The sequence below is a fragment of the Geotrypetes seraphini genome, chromosome 9 (genome assembly GCF_902459505.1).
Source record: "Geotrypetes seraphini chromosome 9, aGeoSer1.1, whole genome shotgun sequence".
Classification (NCBI taxonomy): Eukaryota; Metazoa; Chordata; class Amphibia; order Gymnophiona; family Dermophiidae; genus Geotrypetes; species Geotrypetes seraphini.
In genome coordinates this window covers 144327631-144349245 of record NC_047092.1, presented here as the reverse complement: position 1 = coordinate 144349245, position 21615 = coordinate 144327631, and the positions used below count along the sequence as shown (strand labels likewise).

General features: G+C 41.9%; 1 protein-coding gene across 1 annotated transcript in view; it reads left to right on the top strand.

Annotated features, from left to right (window-relative positions):
* The window catches only part of FARSB (phenylalanyl-tRNA synthetase subunit beta), a 125693-nt gene that overhangs the window by 79852 nt on the left and 24226 nt on the right, over positions 1-21615 (top strand). Inside the window, exon 16 of the mRNA XM_033959660.1 lies at positions 8640-8792. Coding sequence (XP_033815551.1) covers positions 8640-8792 — 153 coding nt within the window. The remainder of the gene's footprint in view (positions 1-8639; positions 8793-21615) is intronic.

The following is a 21615-nucleotide window of genomic DNA, read 5'->3' as shown; positions in this document are numbered from 1 at the left end:
TATGAACGTATTGAAAAGCTAGTCTTCATTCCATTTCTATAGTTCTCAAACAATATATGATTGTGCAACTTCCAAAGTTTAAATAAGGCTTTGTATGGAGGGTCACATGTTGTTCTGAATGAGGTTAGTTATGTGTGGGAGAAGTTATACTAAGTAGGCATATGTAATCAGGTTTTATGAAAGATGTGGTTTTTTTCTTTCCAACCCAATAGTAATTGGAAAGAATTAATATAAAAGGGGTTGAGAATGCCAGTCTGGGGACAAAATAACTGTCTGAAATTCAACAGGTTTGTAAACGAGGTTTTAAGCTCATACCCGAGACAATGGAGGGTGAAGTGTGACTTGAAGGTCACAAATGGCATCAGTGGAGGAGGCCTGGTTACCTGGTGTCAGCCTATTGGTCAGACTACTAGATTGATTCTTCATTCTCTAGAAATTAGTACCTGGTGCTGGCCTGAGTTCAGGAGGAGAGGTTATTATTGGTGCCTGGGTCTAAAGAAAGCTGCGGGTGGGGTTAATTCTAAGAGCCATTTCTGTTGTGGCTTGGGGCTGTTCCCTGGCTACCTAGAAGTTGCAGGAAGGTTGATGATATCTCTCTATAAACATAAATATTAGGGAAAAAATGGTTTAAAAAAGGGGAAGTAATGGCAAAAGAGAATAAAAATTTTGAAACATCTAGTTTAAAAATAAATTCAAATCAGAGAGCAAAGAACGCCATAAAATAAGAGGGATTGAGGGTCTCTAGGTCTCTTCTCCCTCGAGCAGAGGAAATTGAGAGGGGACATGATCGAAACATTCAAGGTACTGAAGGGGATAGACTTAGTAGATAAGGACAGATGTTCACCCTGTCCAAGGTGGGGAGAACGAGAGGGCACTCTCTAAAGTTGAAAGGGGATAGATTCCGTACGCATGTAAGGAAGTTCTTCTTCACCCAGAGAGTGGTGGAAAACTGGAACGCTCTTCCAGAAACTGTCGTAGGGGAACACACCCTCCAGGGATTCAAGACAAAGTTAGACAAGTTCATGCTGAACAAGAACGTACGCAGATAGGGCTAGTCTCAGTTAGGGTGCTGGTCTTTGACCAGAGGGCTGCCGCGTGAGCGGACTGCTGAGCACGATGGACCAGCAATGGAAATTCTTATGTTCTTAAATAAGGGGACTTGGAAAGTACATTCTAGACCAGGTCCTAAATGTTCTAATTGGCCATTTACAAAGTGGGCCAGAGTCTGGGAGGAGCTGGCAGCTGTGTAGTCTCTTGCAATATTCAGTGCTGGTGCCTGCATAGTTAAGTGATCAAACTGGACTTCATAAATTCCAATCCTAATTTTGGTTGCTTAACTATGCAAGTGCTAACACAGACTATCAGTTGGCACTCATGACTTCCAAAGTTGTCAAATGCACCCTCCCCTGGGACCAACTTACATCCTGATAGTCCAGTGGGGGTGGTATCCTGGGTAGGAGCAATCCCCACTCTCTTCTGCCCCTAGCAAATCCATGTGCTAAAAATGGCTACTGCAAGCTCTAGTGATGGTTTCACAGTGCTATTTTAGAGGTCAGCCTTCCATATATTTAGCTGTATATCAGCAGGGACTTATATAAGTATGAGTGGCCAACAGCAGTCCAATTTAGCCAGCAATAGTCAGCATTTAAAACACACTGATATCACTGGCTGAATATTGATCAGTGAATGTTTTCCTCACCCCTGGCTCGAATGGTGAACTTGTTCTGTTCTTTTCATGGTTTGAGGTGAAGCGAGAGCTCTAATATAGTAAAACACCATTGTGCATGGACAAGTTGTTAGACCCTTCTCTCCTCTAGAGGCCTTCACATCTGTTGGCAGTCCTATTACAAATGTCCATGAGACAAACTTCATATTGAAATCATTAATATAAGACAGCAGGGTGGTAACAAAACATATGTATATGTTTTCTGCAGCATAGTTTGAGTAGTTTTTTACTTCATACATAAAAGGAGACCTGCTTAGGTATGATTGGGGCGTGATTGATCACACATTCCAGCTACATTTAGGTCACACCGAAATCAGTTACTTAAATGGTATAATTCAGTTATTATTTTTTCATAAGTCTACAGTGGCAGTTCAAGGAACATTGTACAGAAGATATTTCCCTGTTCCCAGAGGGATCTCAATATAAGTTTGTGCCTGAAACAATGGAAGGGTTAAGTGGCTTACCAAAGGCCACAAGAAGTGTTGGTAGGATTTGAACCTGGTCTGTCTGTTTTACAACCTGCTACTTCAACCACTAGGCTACTCTTCCATTCTATACAAGCAGAGCACTCTATGTAGACTTCGGGATGTATTTTTTTCACAGAGAGGGTGGTAGATGTCTGGAATGTTCATTTTTGGAAGGTGATGGAAATGGAAATGAGAAATGGAATAAAAAAATGTGTGGGATAAGCACAAAGGAATCCTGTATGGAAGACATAGGAATCAAACAAGCTTAGATAGCAAAACCGGTGCTGGGCAGACTTCTGTGGTTTGTGTTCTAATCATGGCTGGACAGATTAAGCTTCAGTAGTTGAAGAACAAGACCAATGTCAGGCAGACTTCTATGGCCTATGCCCTGATTGTGGTTGGAGAGATTTGGAAGGGCTAGAGTGGGGCTTCAATGACTGGTTCAGTAGTTTAAGAACAAGGCTAGAGCCGAGCAGACTTCTACAATGTGCGTCCTGAAAATGGCAAGGAAAATCAAGATCAAGTATGCATATATAGTATAATGTGAGTTTGTGGTTGGACCGTACAGGTCTTGATCTGCCATTATCAACAGTCTCCCGGAAGAGGTGGTGGAAACAGAGACTGTGTCTGAATTCAAGAGGGTCTGGGACAGGCATGTGGGATATAAGAACATAAGAAGTTGCCTCCACTGGGTCAGACCAGAGGTCCATCATGCCCAGCGGTCCGCTCCCGCGGCGGCCCATCAGGCCTGTGACCTGTGAAGTGGTCCCTGACTATTCCTATAACCTACCTCTACTTCTATCTGTATCCCTCAATCCCCTTATCTTTTAGGAATCTATCTAAACCTTCCTTGAACCCCTGTAGCATGCTCTGGCCTATCACAACCTCCGGAAGCGCGTTCCATGTGTCCACTACCCTCTGGGTAAAAAAGAACTTCCTAGCGTTTGTTCTAAACCTGTCCCCTTTCAATTTCTCCGAGTGCCCCCTTGTACTTGTGGTTCCCCACAGTCTGAAGAATCTGTCCCTGTCTGTCTTCTCTGTGCCCTTCAGGATTTTGAAAGAGAGAAAGATATAATGGTTACTGTAGATGGGCAGACTAGATGGGCCATTTGGCCTTTATCTGCCATCATGTTTCTATTTTTTTGTCTACTATGTTATGCATGTTAATCAAATCTAGAACAAATTAAAATGGTGTGCCTCTGGAGTGGCACTTAAGGAAAATAGACATTTAGGCAGGTACTTTGTAGCATCTATAAAGAAAGATGCTAGAGGGCGCCCTATCCCATCTTTTGCTTATTGATGTCTTCCCAGCTGTAGGAGTTTTTGGAATAGCATCTTCAGATGGTTCTTTGAAGTCTGTGCAGTAATTGTGTAATTGAGATATATATAATTGGCAGACATTTTTTGGAGGAGAATTGTATGATCAGAGGTTTGTTAATAGAATTCCAAAGAACTTGGAGGTGTTTCTTTGGGTTACGTCTGTGGTATACAGTTTGTAAGCCTGCCTTGGTATACTGTATTTTTTCTGTGTTAAAGTATTCATGGAAAGAGGAGCCTCAGAAATGGATGGATAATATATTTTCCCTTGTCTCAGTGTAATACAAATAGCAGTTGATGCATGCTGCAAGATGATTTTGTAAGAATCTAAAATATAAATTGCTCTTTATAGTAAATGTTTCCTTTTTATAATATGTCAGTCTCTATAGCCAGGACACCTGATTTATCTGTGCTAGCTGTGATGTGTATAGAACTTTGTTTGCATTTATTCGGTACTTGTTTTACCTCCTTTATGTCCAAATAAGCAAACTACTATACATCAGAAAACAAAGAAGGGACTACAGTATTTGGTAAAAAAAAGAACAGAGGAAGAAGCACATTTATCCTGAGATCCCAAGCTGCTACTGCCCTCGTTTCTTTTAGAGGCTGGGAGATTAAGAGGACTTTTAAAAGGGTTCTGAACCTCCGATAAGATGGCTTGGTATGAAGGGCATAGAATTCTAGAGAGTGGAGCAATACAAAAAAAAGGCTTGAGTAATAAGTAGATTTAAGATTGACCTGGTAAACAGATGGTTTTGTAAGTTGATAGGTTGAGTGTAGCGTTCTAGGAGGGAGATAAAGTGTGATCAAAGAAGCAAAATACATCAGTGTCCCAGTGTGAATAGCCTTATGTGATCGTATCAATCTTATGCTGGACCCTAAATGAGATAGGAAATAGAGAATGACACATGGAAAAACTTTGTCCCCGTCTCTGCGAGCTCATCCCCGTCCCTGTGAGCTCAATCCCCGTCCCGTCCTCGCAAAACATCTGATCCCATCCACACAAGCCTCAAATAGTTTTATACTGAACTTATTTTATCTATAATAATAAAACCCTAAGCGCACATGCGCACTCCTACTTGCGTGTTCCATGATCAGTAGGTCCCTGGCAGTTAGGAGTGCGCATGCGCGCTTAGGGTTCTGTTTTCGTGTAAGGCAGTTCGTCATCATCGCCCCCCCCTGGTGCACCCGACCCTCCCACTGCGAGACGAACACAAACCTCCCGGCTCCAGCAGCGTCCGCAGCACTCTAAATACGCTGCTTCGCAGCCTTCTATTGCCCTGATTTCCTCAGAGACAGAGACGTGGCAGAGGAAATCAGGGCAGTAGAAGGCCGCGAAGCAGCGTGTTTAGAGTGCTGCGGACGCTGCTGGAGCCGGAAGGTTTGTCGGTCGTCTCGCAGTGGGAGGGTCAGTGGGGTCGGTTGCATGGCGGTGGTAGTGGCGAGGGGGAGATGGAAACCTGCTGCTCAAGGGTTATACTGCACAGGGGGATGGGAGGGAGGTAGTCTGGCTTTGGAGGGTGGGGGTGGGACAAAGACTGGAAGGCAGTGAGGGGGACATAGGAAGGAGGCACTGGGGGCACTAAGGACATAGGAAAGGGCACTGAGGGCACTAAGGACATAGGAGGCATTGAGGGCTCTAAGGACATAGGAAGGGGCACTAAGGACAAAGGAAGGAGGCACTAAGGACATAGGAGGCACTGAGGGCACTAAGGACATAGGAAGGAGGCACTGAGGGCACTAAGGACATAGGATGGGACACTAAGGACAAAAGAAGGCGGAACTGGGGACACTAAGGACATAGGAAGGAGACACTGGGGGCACTAAGGACATAGGATGTGATCTACTCTAGCACCCGTTAATGTAACAGGCTTAAACATTAGTTAAAGTATAAAAAGAAACAATATTCTAAACCATTGTCATTTTATAAATCAAAGTTCTGGCTGCTGAACTAGAGAAAGAGATGTTCAGCTGGCAGGGCTTTGTTTATAAATGTTTATCAACACAACTAATGTACTGCTTTATCCTAAAGCAAAAAAAAAGAAAATAAATAGAAATTTTTTTTCTGTCTTTGTTGTCTGGTTTCTGCTTTCCTCATCTTCTCCTCATTCATTTCCTTCCATCCACTATCTGTCTTCTCTGTCTCTTCCATATGCTCTGTTACTGTGCCTTTCCCTTCCATCTCGTCCTCCACCCCACCCCCACCCCCACCCCCAATTGGTCTGGCACCCATCTTCTTCCCTCTGCTTCCCCCATAGTCTGGAATCTCTCTTTTCCCCATTGCCTTTCATCGTCTTCTCCCCACTCTCTCTTCCCCATTTCCCTTCAGCGTCTGTTCCTCTCCACCCCACCTAACTTCCCTTTCTCCCTTCCCCAGTTCCCTTCAGCGTCTTCTCCCCACTCTCTCTTCCCCATTTCCCTTCAACGTCTGTTCCTCTCCACCCCACCCCGCCTTCTTTCCCTCTCTTCCTTCCCCAGTTCCCTTCAGCGTCTGTTCCTTTTCACCCCACCTTCCTTCCTTCTCTCCCTTCCCCAGTTCCCTTCAGCGTCTTCTCCCCACTCTCTCTTCCCCAGTTCCCTTCAGCTTCTATTCCCCCCCCCCCTCCTTCCCCAGTTCCCTTCAACATGTGTTCCTCTCCACCCCACCTTTCCTCCCTTTCTCCATCCCTGCCCCTTACCTTTGTGGCGGGCAATTTCTAAATTTCCTTCCTACGAGCAGCCGGAGCGTTGAAGTTGCTTGTGCCTGCAGGAAAGGTCATCTCTGATGCAACTTCCGGTTGCATCAGAGATGACCTTTAAGGCAGCTACATGCGACTTTAACGCTCCGGCTGCTTATAGGAAAGAAATTTAGAAATCGCCCGCCATGAAGGTAAGGGACAGGGAGGGAGAAAGGGAGATGCTTGGATGGGTCGGTGGTGGTGGCGATCTGGCAGCAGCAGCGGCAGCGATCAGTAAGGAGGGAGGGAGATGCTTGGATGGGGCTGCGGCAGTGGTGGCAATCAGTAAGGAGGGAGGGAGATGCTTGGACAGGGCGGCGGCGATCGTTAATAAGGAGGGAGCGCGATCTGTGACCGCACACGTTCCCTCCCTTAACTGCGGAGACAAGGCCATTCACCGCTCCAAGGGGCGGTGAATGGCCTTGTCCCCATAGCTGCTGTGAACACTGTTTTTCCCCCCACCGTTTCGGTGGGTTACCCACTGCTTACTGCGGGTAACAGCCACTGTGTCATTCTCTAATAAGAAGCCAGAGATGATGAGCTAGGAGAGGAATAACATGACCCAAACATGCCAGACACTCTGTAGCTTTTACAGGAGGTAAGCTGGAAGCGCTGCATAAATGACATTGCAATAAATGAGACGCAATGTTAAGCATGCATAGAGATGGCAGTCATCAAGGTAGCTGAACGATTTAAAAAGTAGGCCTTGACAACCGAAGTGATGTGGGAGGTGAAAGATTCAACATCAAGGGTCACTTCCAAGTATTTAAGAGATTCAACGAGCTGTAAAGCTCTTTCAGAGTTGGTTGGTATATCATTGTAATAATTTGTGAGGGCACTTTGAAAATCTGCAGGCCACAAAATTTTAGAAGTGTAAATTTCCCATGGTGTTTCTTTTTGAAAATCTCACAGCAGGCCAGTGCAAGAGGGATTCTTTAGCTGACATACTTTGTATGTGCAAAGTACATAGCCTAAAGTGTGGATGAGGATTTCAAAATGAAATCCCTGAATACATTTTACTGAGCCCACCCTAATCCTACCTCTGGTGCTGGTTCTTCATAGAGAAAAAAAATACCCTTTTTTGAATTTTTTTTTCCTGCAGATAAACACTTATCTACCTAGAGAAATCTCTTTGAAATTTTATCATCTAGCTGTATCCTGTATCCTGTGGATAAAAGAAATCAATACATCTGATCCAGACCTGAAATTAAGCTTGTCCCACCTGCTACTGTCTCCCTACTCAAGCAACACCCAGTATAGAAATAATAGGCACAAGTTTCTAGAACGGATGTAGGAGGTACAGATAATATTTCTACAGGACCAAAGACTCCTATAGAGGTAATCTTTGTGAATCTTTGTGCAGCCCGTGTTTTCTTTTGTGACTCTGGTCATAGCAATAGAGAAAAAGGCCAGAACAGAAGCAGGACCATCATTTCTCACTTATCTGCTACTGCTTTGTGTATTGGAGACCAAGGGCAGGGTGTCAGGCCATCCCTGGGGACAGAACGAAGCCTGACTTCTTCCTCCCCATCCTATGCCATGCCTAAACTAAATTCTTAGGAGGATGACAGTGGCAGTGCAGTGTGCCTTTGCCCATGTTTTCCTCTATTGCTTGGGGTTGGCATTACACTTAAAATGACATAGAACACCGCATAAAAGAAGACACTATCCTTGAGCAGCAGAGGAGAACGTCATGACTAAAGGTGCTGCATTGCTGCTGTGCTCTTCTAACAGATAGGAGCAGGAGGGTGGGGTAAGGTTGAGAGGTTTGAGGGACAAGAGAGTAAGAGAATTGGAGGAGCTATGGTTTGTATGGAGGAGAAAGGAAGGAATGAGTGAAGGAATTGTGTGAAGAAGAAAGGGAAGAATGAGTGAAGGAATATGGTGAAGGGAATGAGATTTAAGGGAATTAGAGAGTTGGTGGGCTGTGGGAGGGAAGCGAGTGAGAGGATAAGGTGGAAACAAGACTGAGGGAGAGGATTGGAGGTGCTGCAAGGGGAGAGTCGGAGCATAATGAAGGGATGTTAGGAGATGAGATCACAAGGTATAGAGAGAGTGACTGGGGTATGTGACTCAGGTCTGGGAACCCTTCCCCCATTCAGGATTCTTTTTGTCTTCCCTTCATTTCATTCCTTTTTCCTCTCCTTTCTCAGTGCGCAAATATCTTCCATCCCCTCCCTCTATGCCCCATCCTATTTTTATTACCTATATCTCTGCCCACCCTGCCCAAGATCTCTTCTTTTTCCTCAGAGACTCTTCTTCCTCTTACTGCTCCTTTTCTCTTTTCCTGTTCTTTATGTCCCTCTTCTTTACACATTCAGGATTCTTATGTGTTAGCTTTGGCTCTTTAAACTGTATTACAAAACTGTGAAGTTGCCAGAAAACATCTGAAATTTTTTTTTTCTTTTGCAGATGTGGGTGCAAGAAACCAGAGGCACCTTTGCGCAATTTATTATAACAAGAATCCGGGGTTTGAAGTTATCCATGGCTTGCTGGATAGAACCATGCAACTGCTGGGTGTATGTCTGGACAAGGAACATGGATATTACATTAAAGCATCAGAAGGTAGGAGATGGGAAAGTCCAGAAATGCTTTGTGGTATATATGGGTATGTGAAGGGGACAGATAGAATGTGTAATTAGTAACATAAGAAAACAGAGGTTTACTGATTACTTAAACTTAGTGTGTCTTTGTAAAGAGAGACTTCTATACATTTCAGTACACCAACAGCAGAAACGTTTTGATTATGATATTACTGTAGATTCTAGTTTGGCGGAAGGGTACATGTTTTATCATGCATATTATTTAATTTATATTACTTTGACAGGGGTTCCAAACTTGGGGCCAGATTCTCAAAACTTAAGGCTGCCTTTAATGTGGTTGCTAAACCGGTTTCAGCTAGCATTTTAACAGTGGATTATCAAAATGGCTTAGCGTGGTCTCTTCTGAGTTTTCTAGCAGTCTCCGATACTACCATGCAAATGTAGTACAGTGAGGTCATTAATATTAAAATGAGCATTCCAAGCAATTTTCTAACATTGCCGAGTGATTCCCTAACCTCGTTGTGCCATATTTGTGGTCAAAATTTACTGACAGGTCTGAGCTGTTGTAGCCTTACTTTCTGATCAGTGCCTGAGTGCTAATTGTTCAGGCACTGACAGGAAAGTAAGGTTTGACAGCACAGACCCCCTCTATGCAAATTAAAATAAAAAATATAAACCCCAAATCAAAGATCGGCAGGAGTGATGCCTACTCTCTCCTGCAGAACTCGCATAACCTCGGACACCCATCCCTGACAGCAGGAGAGATGCCCACTCTCTCCCACCACACTCACACAATTTCCCGACTTTACCCCCCGCAGCAGGAGAGATGCCCACTCTCTCCTGCCACGTTTGCACAATCCCCCCAACAGCTCTCCCCATACCCCCGATGACCTCCCCGTCCTTCCCTACCGTATTTAGGAAGTCTGGCTGGAGGGATACCTACCCTCCGGCTGGTAGGCCCACCTCTTACAAAATGGTGGGTCTTCACCTTCCCGGTGCATCCTGGGAGGCTCTGATTGACCTTAGTTGCATCACTCCCGCTTCAGGGGGTAAAGTTGGGGGATTGTGCGAGTGCAGCAGGCATCTCTCCTGTTACCAGGGGTGAGTGTCCGAAGGTTGTCCAAGCACAGCGGGAGAGAGTGGGCATCTCTTCCGCTGCCAGAGGTGGATGTGTGGAGGTTGTGCAAGCGCGGCAGGAGAGAGTGGGCATCTCTCCAGCTGATCTTTGTTTTGGGTTGAGGTTTTTTTTTAAAATATGGGGATGTATTCTGCACATATACCCCCAGCGACTCATCTCAAGTAAATTTAGCAAGCCTATGCTCCACTCTGTAAATGACTCACCTTTTTAAAATCGATACAAGAATGTAGGGGTTTTAGTGAGGTATTTAATAAAATTTGGAGCCCATTGACTAAATTTGTAAAAAACATAATGATGTATTTTCATCATATCTCTTCTTTCCTTTGGTTTATTCCTTTGGGGGGTTGGAGGGAGGGGAATAAATATTGATAGTGATATTTAGGTAATTTATTCTTTATTTGTATTGTATGTTAGGATATATTATGATATTATTATTAGCAGGAAAATGAAATTATTGAATGATATTTATGTTACCTGTATAGATAATAGTGTAATATGTGGAATATCTTTTGTTATTTCATTTGTATGACACTGTTTTTGATTAAAAATCAGTGGCCTGTCGGTTTTTATCGTGAAGCTTTGAGAATCTTCTCCTTGGTCCTCAAGTGGCACAGTCTTTTTTTTTTTTTTAATTTTTCACAATTAAGATACATGAGATCTGTTTGCATACAAAAGGAGGCATTGAATGCAGATAGACATCATATATATTCATTGTGGAAATCTGAAAGCAAGACAGGTTTGTGACCCTTGAGGACTGGGCTCAGGGAACCCCCTGCTTTAAGAATGTATATATTAATTTTATATTACTCTAAGAGAATAGAATTCCTCAGCCCGCCTGCTCCAACCAGCTGTGCACACCCCAGAGATGTATTTGGACTTCTCATATTTGTTTTGGAACATACTAGTTTTTGCTAGAATTCATGTAAATTTCATTTAAAGGATGCTTGTTGGCCCAGTTCTTGATTATAGAGAGATAGAGATCCTGGAAAATATGATAGAATATGTTCCTTCTTAACATTTGTCGTTTGCCATTTTAATTAAGCATTTTTTTGTTGCATATGAAAACAAAGGCAGTAGAAAGCCTCCCAAGCTCTGGGAGTGCTGGAAGACCACTAAGATGATGATTTTGGTTAAATTAGAAAAGTTAGAAATGTTAAAGGGTTTGGCTTAGGTTGGTTTGTTGGCATGGCAGCTTCTAGCTCATTGTTTGAAAGAGACCACCTAAAATACATCTTCTATGGCCCACAAAGAATGAAAAACATCAGCACGGTCTGTTTCCATTTCACATGTGATGAGATTGCCAGCACTGAGTCTCAAAGGACAACCAGCATGGAAAAATAAAGAGGTTTATTGTCCAAGCAAATCAAAGAAAGATTTAGACTTATGCAGCCTTCTGAAAATGTTACCTTGGAACTAGAGGCTACTGTTGCTTGTAGATCAGCCATTATTTGCCAGTAGCAGTTGCAGTTCTCCCCATTCCCTTTCAGGATACAGATGATGCCAGTGACCAGTTTCTGGGTACTGGATCGAAGTGGCTGTTCTAGCCACAGCAAGATCCTCTCTTGTGAGGTATGATTTCTAGGGAATTGCTTGAGTTTCTTTCATTTGGCTGGGCAGGCTGATGCAAGGGTATTACGGTAGATGCAAAGCAAACTTTAGATCCCCCCCCTTAAAATTTTTTCCCTAGAGTCCACCTGAGATTTACATAATTAAACTTAAACAATCAGGCTAAATGTGTTGTTTGAAAATTGTGCCACCCTTCTTGCAGGTAAAAATAGTTGCCAATGTTTCTTTGACTTGTCTGGTTGCTAGGATCTTTTCTTCTTTGATTGCAGTCATTATTAAGAGAAAAAAAATAAAATTCAGCATGGGCCACTGCTTGAATCTTGTTGAATCTTTGATTCATGAGTAACTTAAGGCTTTTTTTTTTAAGCTTTAAGGGTAACTAGCAAGTTACACTAGGGATGTGTGAACTAGTTCAAATCTAATTCAAATGATTTAGCTCAGGGATCTCAAAGTCCCTCCTTGAGGGCCGCAATCCAGTTGAGTTTTCAGGATTTCCCTAATGAATATGTATTGAAAGCAGTGCATGCACATCGATCTCATGCATATTCATTGGGGAAATCCTGAAAACCTGACTGGATTGCGGCCCTCAAGGAGGGACTTTGAGACCCCTGATTTAGCTGGAGTTGACAAAAGTTGTGGCTTCATCCTAGATACATGGAAAGAACATGATCCTATTTTGTTTCTTAATAGATTCCCAGAAAAATCTGGAATTAATACAAGCAATTCACCGATCTCTGAAAAAACTTCAGCAAATTTTGAGCATATCTTGTCAGTGAATTTCTGCAGATCTGCCTCAGATCTTGTCAGCATTTGATCTCATTCTTTAATGGCTCCTTTTACTAAGGTGCGCTAGCGTTTTTAGCACACGCTGCATTGCCACGCGCACTAGACACCAACACCAGCATTGAGCTAGCGTTAGTTCTTGGCACGTAGCGTGGGGTTGCCGCGCACGCTAAAAACGCTAGCGCACCTTAGTAAAAGGAGCCCTAAATGTATGTTTGTGAGACAATTTGACAAAGCTGCTGTTCTATAGGTTTGGCTTGTGAAATTTTGCTATCCTTGGATGCATGTGAAGTAAAAGGCTGCTAACTTTTCTTCATTGGGAGTGTCCGATGTGATGGAGAGAAAATACCCAAATATAACAGTAAAAAACAAAAATATTACATTGTATATTCCAAAACAGATAACTTTTTTAGTATTCTAGTAATTAGTATTATAGCAGCTTTTGTCAAATCAGAAATAAATCAGTTTGGATATATACAATGGAGAGAAAAGACCTCATATCAACAATGCCGGCATCTTTCTGTAAGCATAGCGTAGTTTCTCTAAAGAGACTGCCAGAGCACGGGGGTTTTTATACAAAAATTATCTCTTTCCAGTAAGACCTTCCCCTGGCTATTAATGTACCACCCTACTGGATAATCCAAATGCCTATCTAACTCCCTCTCCTAGTCCACGCCTCCATTCTTCCCTGGGGGGCCCTGGACAGGCATAGCGTCTAGAACAGGGGTGTCCAACCTGCGGCCCGAGGACCACACGTGGCCCAGTGAAGTATTTTGTGCGGCCCCGGTCAAGGGCGATGCAGTGTTTTCCTCTGCTGCCCCCGGGTGTTTACCGTCTTGCAGGCTTCTTCCTCTGTCTTGCTGCAGCGTTTGCGTGTTCGTGCAGCCCCAGAAACATTTTTTTCGGCCTATGCGGCCCAGCGAAGCCAAAAGGTTGGACACCCCTGGTCTAGAACTTTCTTCTTCTTGAAGTTTCCATTCTTCACACGGATACAGCATCACATTATCAGTTCTTAGGTTCCCAGATGGAGTGTTTTTGCCGACTTGCATTTTCCTTTCAAGCACTGTTCATTGCCTTTTCCAGCACTGTTTAGTGTCCTTGAGAAACTCTTCACAGCAGGAAATCTACACACTCACATGCCACACATTAGCATCTCAGCATCAGAACTGAAACTAGTTTGCACAAGCCCATGACTAACAACTTCAGAAAAATGTAGGAATAGGTCTCACAACCTGTAAAAGTCTCCCATAGGCTCCTGTCATTCATCTCACATGCATAGCCACTTTCATAACATGCTGAATACACCAGAGTTTTATTGCCCATAGAGGTAGCGCCACTTCGTAGAGTGTTCCTTTTTAAGTAGAGAGTTTACTTGGCAATTCTAAGCATTCCTGGGTGGCCATAGGAAGTGAATTACTGTGTATGGGGTTTCTAGCCCTTTAAGAGAACACACAGAACAGATGATTTTTTTTTTTTTATACGAGATGATTGAATTGCAGTTTGCCCAATGTGCTTTTAATTTTACTATTTAAAAGCATTACTCATTGAGATACTTAACTTGAATAACATCAAGCTGCAATGAACTCTTGGAAGCATGTGTGCTGCTGTCTTTAACTGTGTCAGACCTGCTTTAGGGTAATTGCAAATGCAAATTTCCAGGCCCAAACAGTCTTCTCAAAAAAAAAAAAAAAGTTGGGTCTTTGGAAGTTGTTTCTCAATCTGTTTGTTTTAATGAGCAAATGTTATATGCCCCTCACACCAAGTAATTGGTAAATTAAATTGATTACACATAGTGAGTAACTTATAGATGGTTGGAATATTGGAACATAGTGGAGTTCATTTTCTTTAAACATCTGAGTCCTTTAAAGATTATTTTGTTTATTTTATAAAACTCATATCCCACCTATCTATAAAATATATGTTCAAGGTTGAGTGTGATGTAACACTGTCAGAAATAACAGAAGGAGACACAAGACATATTAAAACAATATTTCCTTAGCATCTTAGCCACATAAATCTGTACAAATGGGTTGTGTCCCTCTTTTATGAGCAGATGTAGGTAGAGTTTTTCCAGTGAAACCTGATAATAGACTAGTGCTCTGCTGGAACTTTACTGTATTTCTTTGCCTCCATAGATGGTATCTTATTTAGGCTGTTGTTGGCATTAGGCCTAGTTTCCCAGTGCACAGCCTAACAGCCTCGCTCCTGCCCTGGTCCATCTACTGGGGACAGTCAACAGCAGAGCTATAGCTCTGCAGCCCTCTGCCTCCAGCCAGCACTTTAAGGGTGCTCGCTGGGTGGTATTCAAGCTCAGAACCTGCAGGGCTCTTGATTTTAGGGGCATGGGTCCCACTCACTATCCTTCCCTTAGGCTATAACACACTGGAAGGTTCCAGCAGAGCAATAGCTTATGTCCAGTGACATCATTGGAGAACTTGGCTGTCTTCCTCCATCTATTTGTAGAAAAGGGACATAACCCATTTATACAGATTAATGTGACTGGACTAAAGGAAAGGAAATTAAATTTCAGCCTATAAAATAAATCTAGAATAGTGCTATATGCAAGAGAGATAATTTTTTTTTATTTTTTTAACAAGTTTAGGAGAATTAAGGCATGGCATATATCAGTGCAGAGGGAGAAATGAACTTGTTGGCTCCACTTTTGCAAACAACTCAAGCTTCTGCTATTCACCTACATTTACTCTGCAGCTTCCTGTTTCTCCCTGTTTTCCTCCTTATAATGTCTGTTCATTGGGCAAGTTGCTTTTATCTGCATCTCTGCATCTTTCTCTCTTCTGTGTTTTATATCCAAAATAGCCTTCCAGAGTTGGTGTCATGCTATCTCTATTCAAATCCTACAGAAAGCCATTTTTTTTCTGAGTTCATTGATTGTTCAAGCCTATTCTTACCCTATATTTAGGAAATCATTAAAAACTTGCCTATTTGATAAACAAGAATGTTGATTTTTCTGATTATACATTTACGCTGCAGTCTTTTTAGTTTATGCATTTTAATAGTTTTTTTAATCAACGTCGCATTTAATTGATTTGTGTGTGTGTTTGAAATAATGTTGTATTTAATGATATATCAGTACTGTATATGAGATTGTATTTTTACTGAAATGTCTCAGTTTTTCTGTTGTGAACCGCCTAGAACTGTTGGTAGGGCAGTATACAAGAAAATAAATTATTATTATTAAATATTAAACCCTAGCTCTCCATTATTATAGCTATGATGCTTTTTTTTTGCTGTGAATCCTCCTGACAAGATTGTAAGCTCCACTGAGCAGGACCTTTCTCATAGCCTGACCCTTTAAGCTTTTTCACTTTTCCTCTCTCCTCCTTCAATCTCTTCCCGCTGAGCAATGTTAAGTAAATATGACTAGCCAAGAACCAGAAGGGGGCCTCTTCAGTTGCAGACACTTTGGTAACATTCTTTGACTAGCAAGAGTTGCAATCATGGTGGTGGTCATCCTTTCCCCATGTCATGCCTGACTGCACCACCTCAATGGTGTACTATAATTTATATGTTTTAAGGAAAATTTCCTGCTTAAAATGTATGCCAGTTTGTGATTTCACCAGGTGAATGTAGGATATACTAAAGAATAATCTTATAGCAAGTCACCCATATCTGAAAGGTAAGCAGGTGACAAATTTTAGCCTATTTTATAAAAACACATAGTTGTCTTGTCTTTGATACTAGGGGGTAAATCAACAGAAATTGTAGCTAGATTGAAGCCACAGACATTTATGCCTGAAATGTTAGCATGTATTTATTTTATAAACTACTGTGCATAAATCGTGACAATTCTTGTGTTCTGCTCAAATTCTGCCTCCGAGCACACCTACACAAAGTGTGATGCCTTGGTACTACACATAACCCCAGGAATAATCATATAAAACATCCTTTTATGTGCAGAAAATCCTTTAAAAAAAATTAACCCTTTATACCCTAGTGGCATCAAATTCTGTTACTGCTAGTAAAAAAAAAATAACATGTTCTTGGACTCATCCTGCCCTGGATATTCTGTATTTATTACTTATGTTGCTGCGAGCCATTACATCTCAATGTGATCCCAAGCTACAGGAGCCAGGGCTTCCTCAATGGAACCTAATCCCTGCTGTCACTCAGTAACTGCCAAGAGTGGCTGTGCACAGAGGCCTCTGAAGACTTAGGAGGGCAGGAACTCTTAGACCTTATCAGTAAGAAATTGACCTCTGTGCCAGTATCCAACTGTACAGTTTAGGAAAAACACAGAAGGCTATTTGACAGTCTGATTCATTGATTGATTTTTTACCACATCCCTCCTGACATTGAAATCTAATCTTAATTTCACTGATGAAAAATGTCATCGTGAAGAATCTGTGCATATGCCCACTCTCAAAGCCCATTACTGTGGACAAGGCTTCAGGGCTGACATCTTTTCCTTATATTGGCCCAGCATAGATAAATGGAAGATTTTGAACAAATGATAAATGGGCCGTTACCAGTTGGGAAGAAATTGTAGATTTTTAAGAGCTTTGAAATGAAATGAAGGATGTCTTGAGTTGATTTTGAACCTTTACTAATTGTTTTTGCTTTTCTAGGTAGAACATTTCAGGGGAAGTATTCAGATGATATCAAGATATATTATGCCACATGAAATCTTGTGCATTTTTTAGGGCATACAAATAAATTTGGCCACATGGGGGTAATTTCCACATAGGGGGTAATTTTATGACTGGAATGTACACAGGATGTACCAGTTTTAAAAGAGACACTATTCCCTTTCAAATGTATTTCGACAGAAAGTACCTGCACATAGTTATACATAATCTCAAAAACACACAAATTTGAAAATTTTACAGGTTTATGCTTGTCTTTTATAAAATGGCTACTCAAGAGAACATCTCAGACAGACTTTTGCTGATATAGAATATATGTTCATAGGTTTAGGCACCTATAACCCAGACATTTTAATTAAAAGGGATTTCTATGTGCAGAAGTGCTTTATAAAACCTCCTTAATTTTTGTGTGTTTCTTTTAAATGGGAACAGTCTATCAAAAACAAGATTATCAGATTGCAAACTGCACAGGTGTTTAAACACTGGAAGAAGAGCCTCCAGAAATGACGCAGCATAAGAGTTTTCTTCTCAGAATGAAACAAAACCCCAGTTGCCAGTTTAAAATAAAGACAATATTTATTTATTTATTGTATTAATATGTAGAAAGAAACTGGGGTTAAGAACATAAGAATTGCCACTGCTGGGTCAGACCAGTAGTCCATCGTGCCCAGAAGTCCGCTCATGCAGCGGCCCGTTGGTCAAAGACCAGTGTCCTAACTGAGACTAGCTTTACCTGCGTACATTCTGATTCAGCAGAAACTTGTCTAACTTTATCTTGAATCCCTGGAGGGTGTTTTTCCCTATAACAGCCTCCAGTTTTCTACCACTCTCTGGGTGAAGAAGAACTTCCTTACATTTGTACGGAATCAATATCCTTTTAACTTTAGAGAGTGCCCTCTTGTTCTCTCTATCTTGGAGAGGGTGAACAACCTGTCTCTATCTACTAAGTCCATTCCCTTCATTATCTTGAATGTTTTTATCAGGTCCCCTTTCAGTCTCCTCTTTTCAAGGTGAGAAAAGGCCCATTTTCTCCAATCTCTCACTGTACGGCAACTCCTCCAGCCCCTTAACCATTTAGTCGCTCTTCTTTGGACCTTTTCGAGTAGTACCGTGTCCTTTTTCATGTACGGCGACCAGTGCTGGATGCAGTATTCCAGGTGAGGGCGTACCATGGCCCGGTATAGCGGCATGATAACCTTCTCTGGTTAGTGAGATTAAGTGAGATTAAAAAAAAAAAAAAAAGTAATTTGGACATATCACTCTTTAGAAGAATTCAGCCTTTTTTAGGTGATGGGCAGTGCATATAAATAAATGTCATGGCTATATCAAGTTTAAGTTTCAAGTTTATTTAAAATTTGATATAAACACTTATAAAAATTTCAAAGCAGTGTACATAATAAATTAGGGGGAGACAAAAATGTTATAAAAATATGAACAAGGACAAACTTAAACAGCAGATGAACAGAGACGGGGGAAGGGGGTAGAATGAGGAGTAAAATCATAGGATAGGGGAAGGACAAGAGCGAAAACAGAAACTCTGTGGAGATGGTGATGTTCAAGATGCAAGCTTTATTTAAAAATATACAATTTGATAATCCACATAAAATATATCTAGGACCCAAACCGTTGGGAACTGTGGACTCAACACGGTCCGTGTTTCGACAATACTGTCTTCCTCAGGGGTCCCTAAAAGCCCTGATATGAGAACACGTGGATTAAAAACTGAAAACAATACTGAGTCGTAACTCTGTGCAGATGAGGATTCCTCAAAGACCAACAGGTCATATGTAGAGTAGATAAGACTTGATGATTAAGCATTCTAACGATTGGATAAACCGAGCCTAATGGTTTTAGGATTCAAATGCATCCATGTACAGAAAGATATCACCTTCTGATGGGCTTTTCTGACACCTAAGGGGTCTCATACTAATAACGTATGTTAATGTACTTTAAGGGCATTAGCGCGCCTTAGCGCACATTGGGGTCTTTTTTACTCATTTAATGTGCAAATTGGATCACATTAACTCTGTTGCACAAGCACAGTAGTCAGATTTGTGTTGTTTTAACAGTTAAGCATGTGCTAATTCAAGTTTATTGTGCTTACAATATAATGATATAAGATAGTCTTAGGGCCAGATTCTTTAACTTTAACGCGGTCGCTACACTGGTTGCAGATGGTTTAACAGCAGATTATCACAATGGGTTATCGCGGTCTTTAGCAAGTTTTCTAGCAGTCTCTGACACTGCCATGCAAATGGGCTCTTGAATATTGAAATGAGCACTCCTGGTGGATTTTAAAAAATCGCTGTGTCATTCTCCAAGGGAAGCGTTGACTTTTGGCAACAAAAATCAGCAACTAGTCCAAGGGTGCCGGTACAGTGACAGCACTATTAAAAGTGTGTCTTGTGGCGTGTGTTTTGACTGTGGCTAATTACAAAAAGAATCATAAATTGTCTTTTTTTTTTTTTTTTTTTTTAGTGGGAGTAGTAAAAGCACGTTTCTTAAGCCCAATCTCTCCCGCCACCAAGAAACACACCTCCAGCACCCCCTCAGCAGCAGGAGAGATGCTCAATAGAATCCGCCGCACCCATAGGAGGGGCCTTAAACAACCTGAACCAATCAGAGTCTCAGGCCCCTCCCTGGTGCATCCCAGGGTGCACCAGGGAGGAGAAGGCCTGCCATTTTGAAGAGGTGGGCCAGCTGGCCAGAGGAAGTAGATATCCCTCCGACCAGCTATCTGAAAGTAAGGTAAGAGGGAGATGGCGGGGGAGGAGGGTGTTGCATGGTGACAGGAGAACGTGGGCATCTCTGCAGCAGCCGAGGGGGATTTGGGGGTGGCGGTTGGTGGCTGGAGAGATTGGGCATCTCTCCTGCTACTGGTAGGTGTTTCTTGGCATCTCTCTTGTTGCCATTGGGTGATTCTTAGTGGCTGGAGAGATTGGGCATCTCTCCTGCTGCCAAGGGGATGCTGGAGGTGTGTTTCTTGGTGGTGGGAGAGATTGGGCATCTCTTGCTGTCCGGTGGAGGGTTACTTGCGGCTTGATGTTTTTTGTTGGGGGGGGGGAGGAGGTTGCTTTTATTCTGCGCATGTGCCTATTGCTATCACCAGCATTAGGCACATGCAAATTTAGCAAGTCTTCACTACTCTCCGCCAACCTCATTTGCAAGAGGATATTTTGGAGAATGACTCACTTTTTAAAAATTGCTACTATAACGGCTGCAATAGCAGCCCTTTTGACAATCTCTAATAGAGGTCTGCTTTAGAATGTTGGCGGTGATGCGTGTTTTCAGTAATTGTGGCAACATTTTGGAATAGGTTCCCGTTTGTTTTGAGGAGCAAGGCCATTCCAGGACATTATGAAAGCTCTCCTTGTTCTCAGCCAAATAGATTAGGTTTTCCCTCAAGTGCTGCAGTGTGTAGTGGAGGCAGATGCTTGCAAACTTTATCTGTATTGTGATGTTTTATTTATTATATTGATTGCTTTAATATATATACTAGAAACAAAACAGAGAAAAATGAAGGCAGATAAAAGATCATATGTCTGAATGTGGTATAAAAGTTGTATATAAATGAATTAATACCAATGTTCACAAATAGCAATATTTGGAACGCAGGGCTGTTGAGTTGGTACACCAAACCTTTTACTCCAACTCCTCTATTTTTCTACTGGCCTATTCCAACTCAGATATCTACTGATATTACACTTTACATATTTTTGTTCTGAACTTTATTTAGTTTTTAATGCCAACAAAAAGTGCAATACAATTTATATACAAATAATGATAATCAACCAAGCACTTATAATCAATCAGTATCTGTACAAAAGATAAAAATTCCCTCCTCCATCCATCATTACCATATTTTTGTTCTGGATCTAGAGTAATGGTAAATATAATTTATATTTACCAGTACTTTAGGTCCAGGATGAAAAATATGTAAGTATAAAATGATAATAAGGTGGTAAATGTTGAATTTTTTTTTAAATTTTGAAGCTGGATTCAGAGTTGGTGCAATTTTATTGACCGACACCTCCCCAAATTGCTTCAGACTCTGATTCTGACTCCAGTTCCACAACCCTGTTGAAACTTTGGGCTCATTTTATCAGGGCACGCTACAGGGGTTAGCGCGTCGGACATTTCATCACGCGCTAACCCCCGTGGCAGCCTAAAATCTTAACGCCTCGTCAATGGAGGCATTAGGTACTAGCGCGGCAGGCAGTTTAACGTGTGGTATTCCGCGCATTAAACCGCTACCGCGCCTTTGTAAAATGACTCTTTTGAGTCTGCTAGCTGAAAACTAATCCTGATCCTCATCTGCTCCAAAAGGCTTCCCTTTTCTAGTTAAGCTTTGCATATGAGTAAAGTTATAGTCTTTGTTTATATAAGCATGACATATTTCCTGTGTGGATATATCTAAATATAAGACGGTAGGAGCAACTTTGAACCTTTCGTCTTGAAGTGGACTCTACATTATTTTGACCTCTTCTAGGTAATCACCTTGGAAAGTAATTCAGGCTTTGTGTACCTAAGTTCATTCTTGCACCATATGTGAAAACCATGGTTATTTAAGCACCTTCTGTTACACTTGCACCTAAATGATCATTGGCCTGACCTTGGGTCATAACCTTTGTGCCCCGTGAGGCAAGATACCTGTGAGAAATGTAGATACTAGAAAATATGGGTGAAATTGTGATGTTCCTCTGGCCTTCACACTAGTTTTTAGTGTAATGTGAGCTATTCAATATTTGGGCACA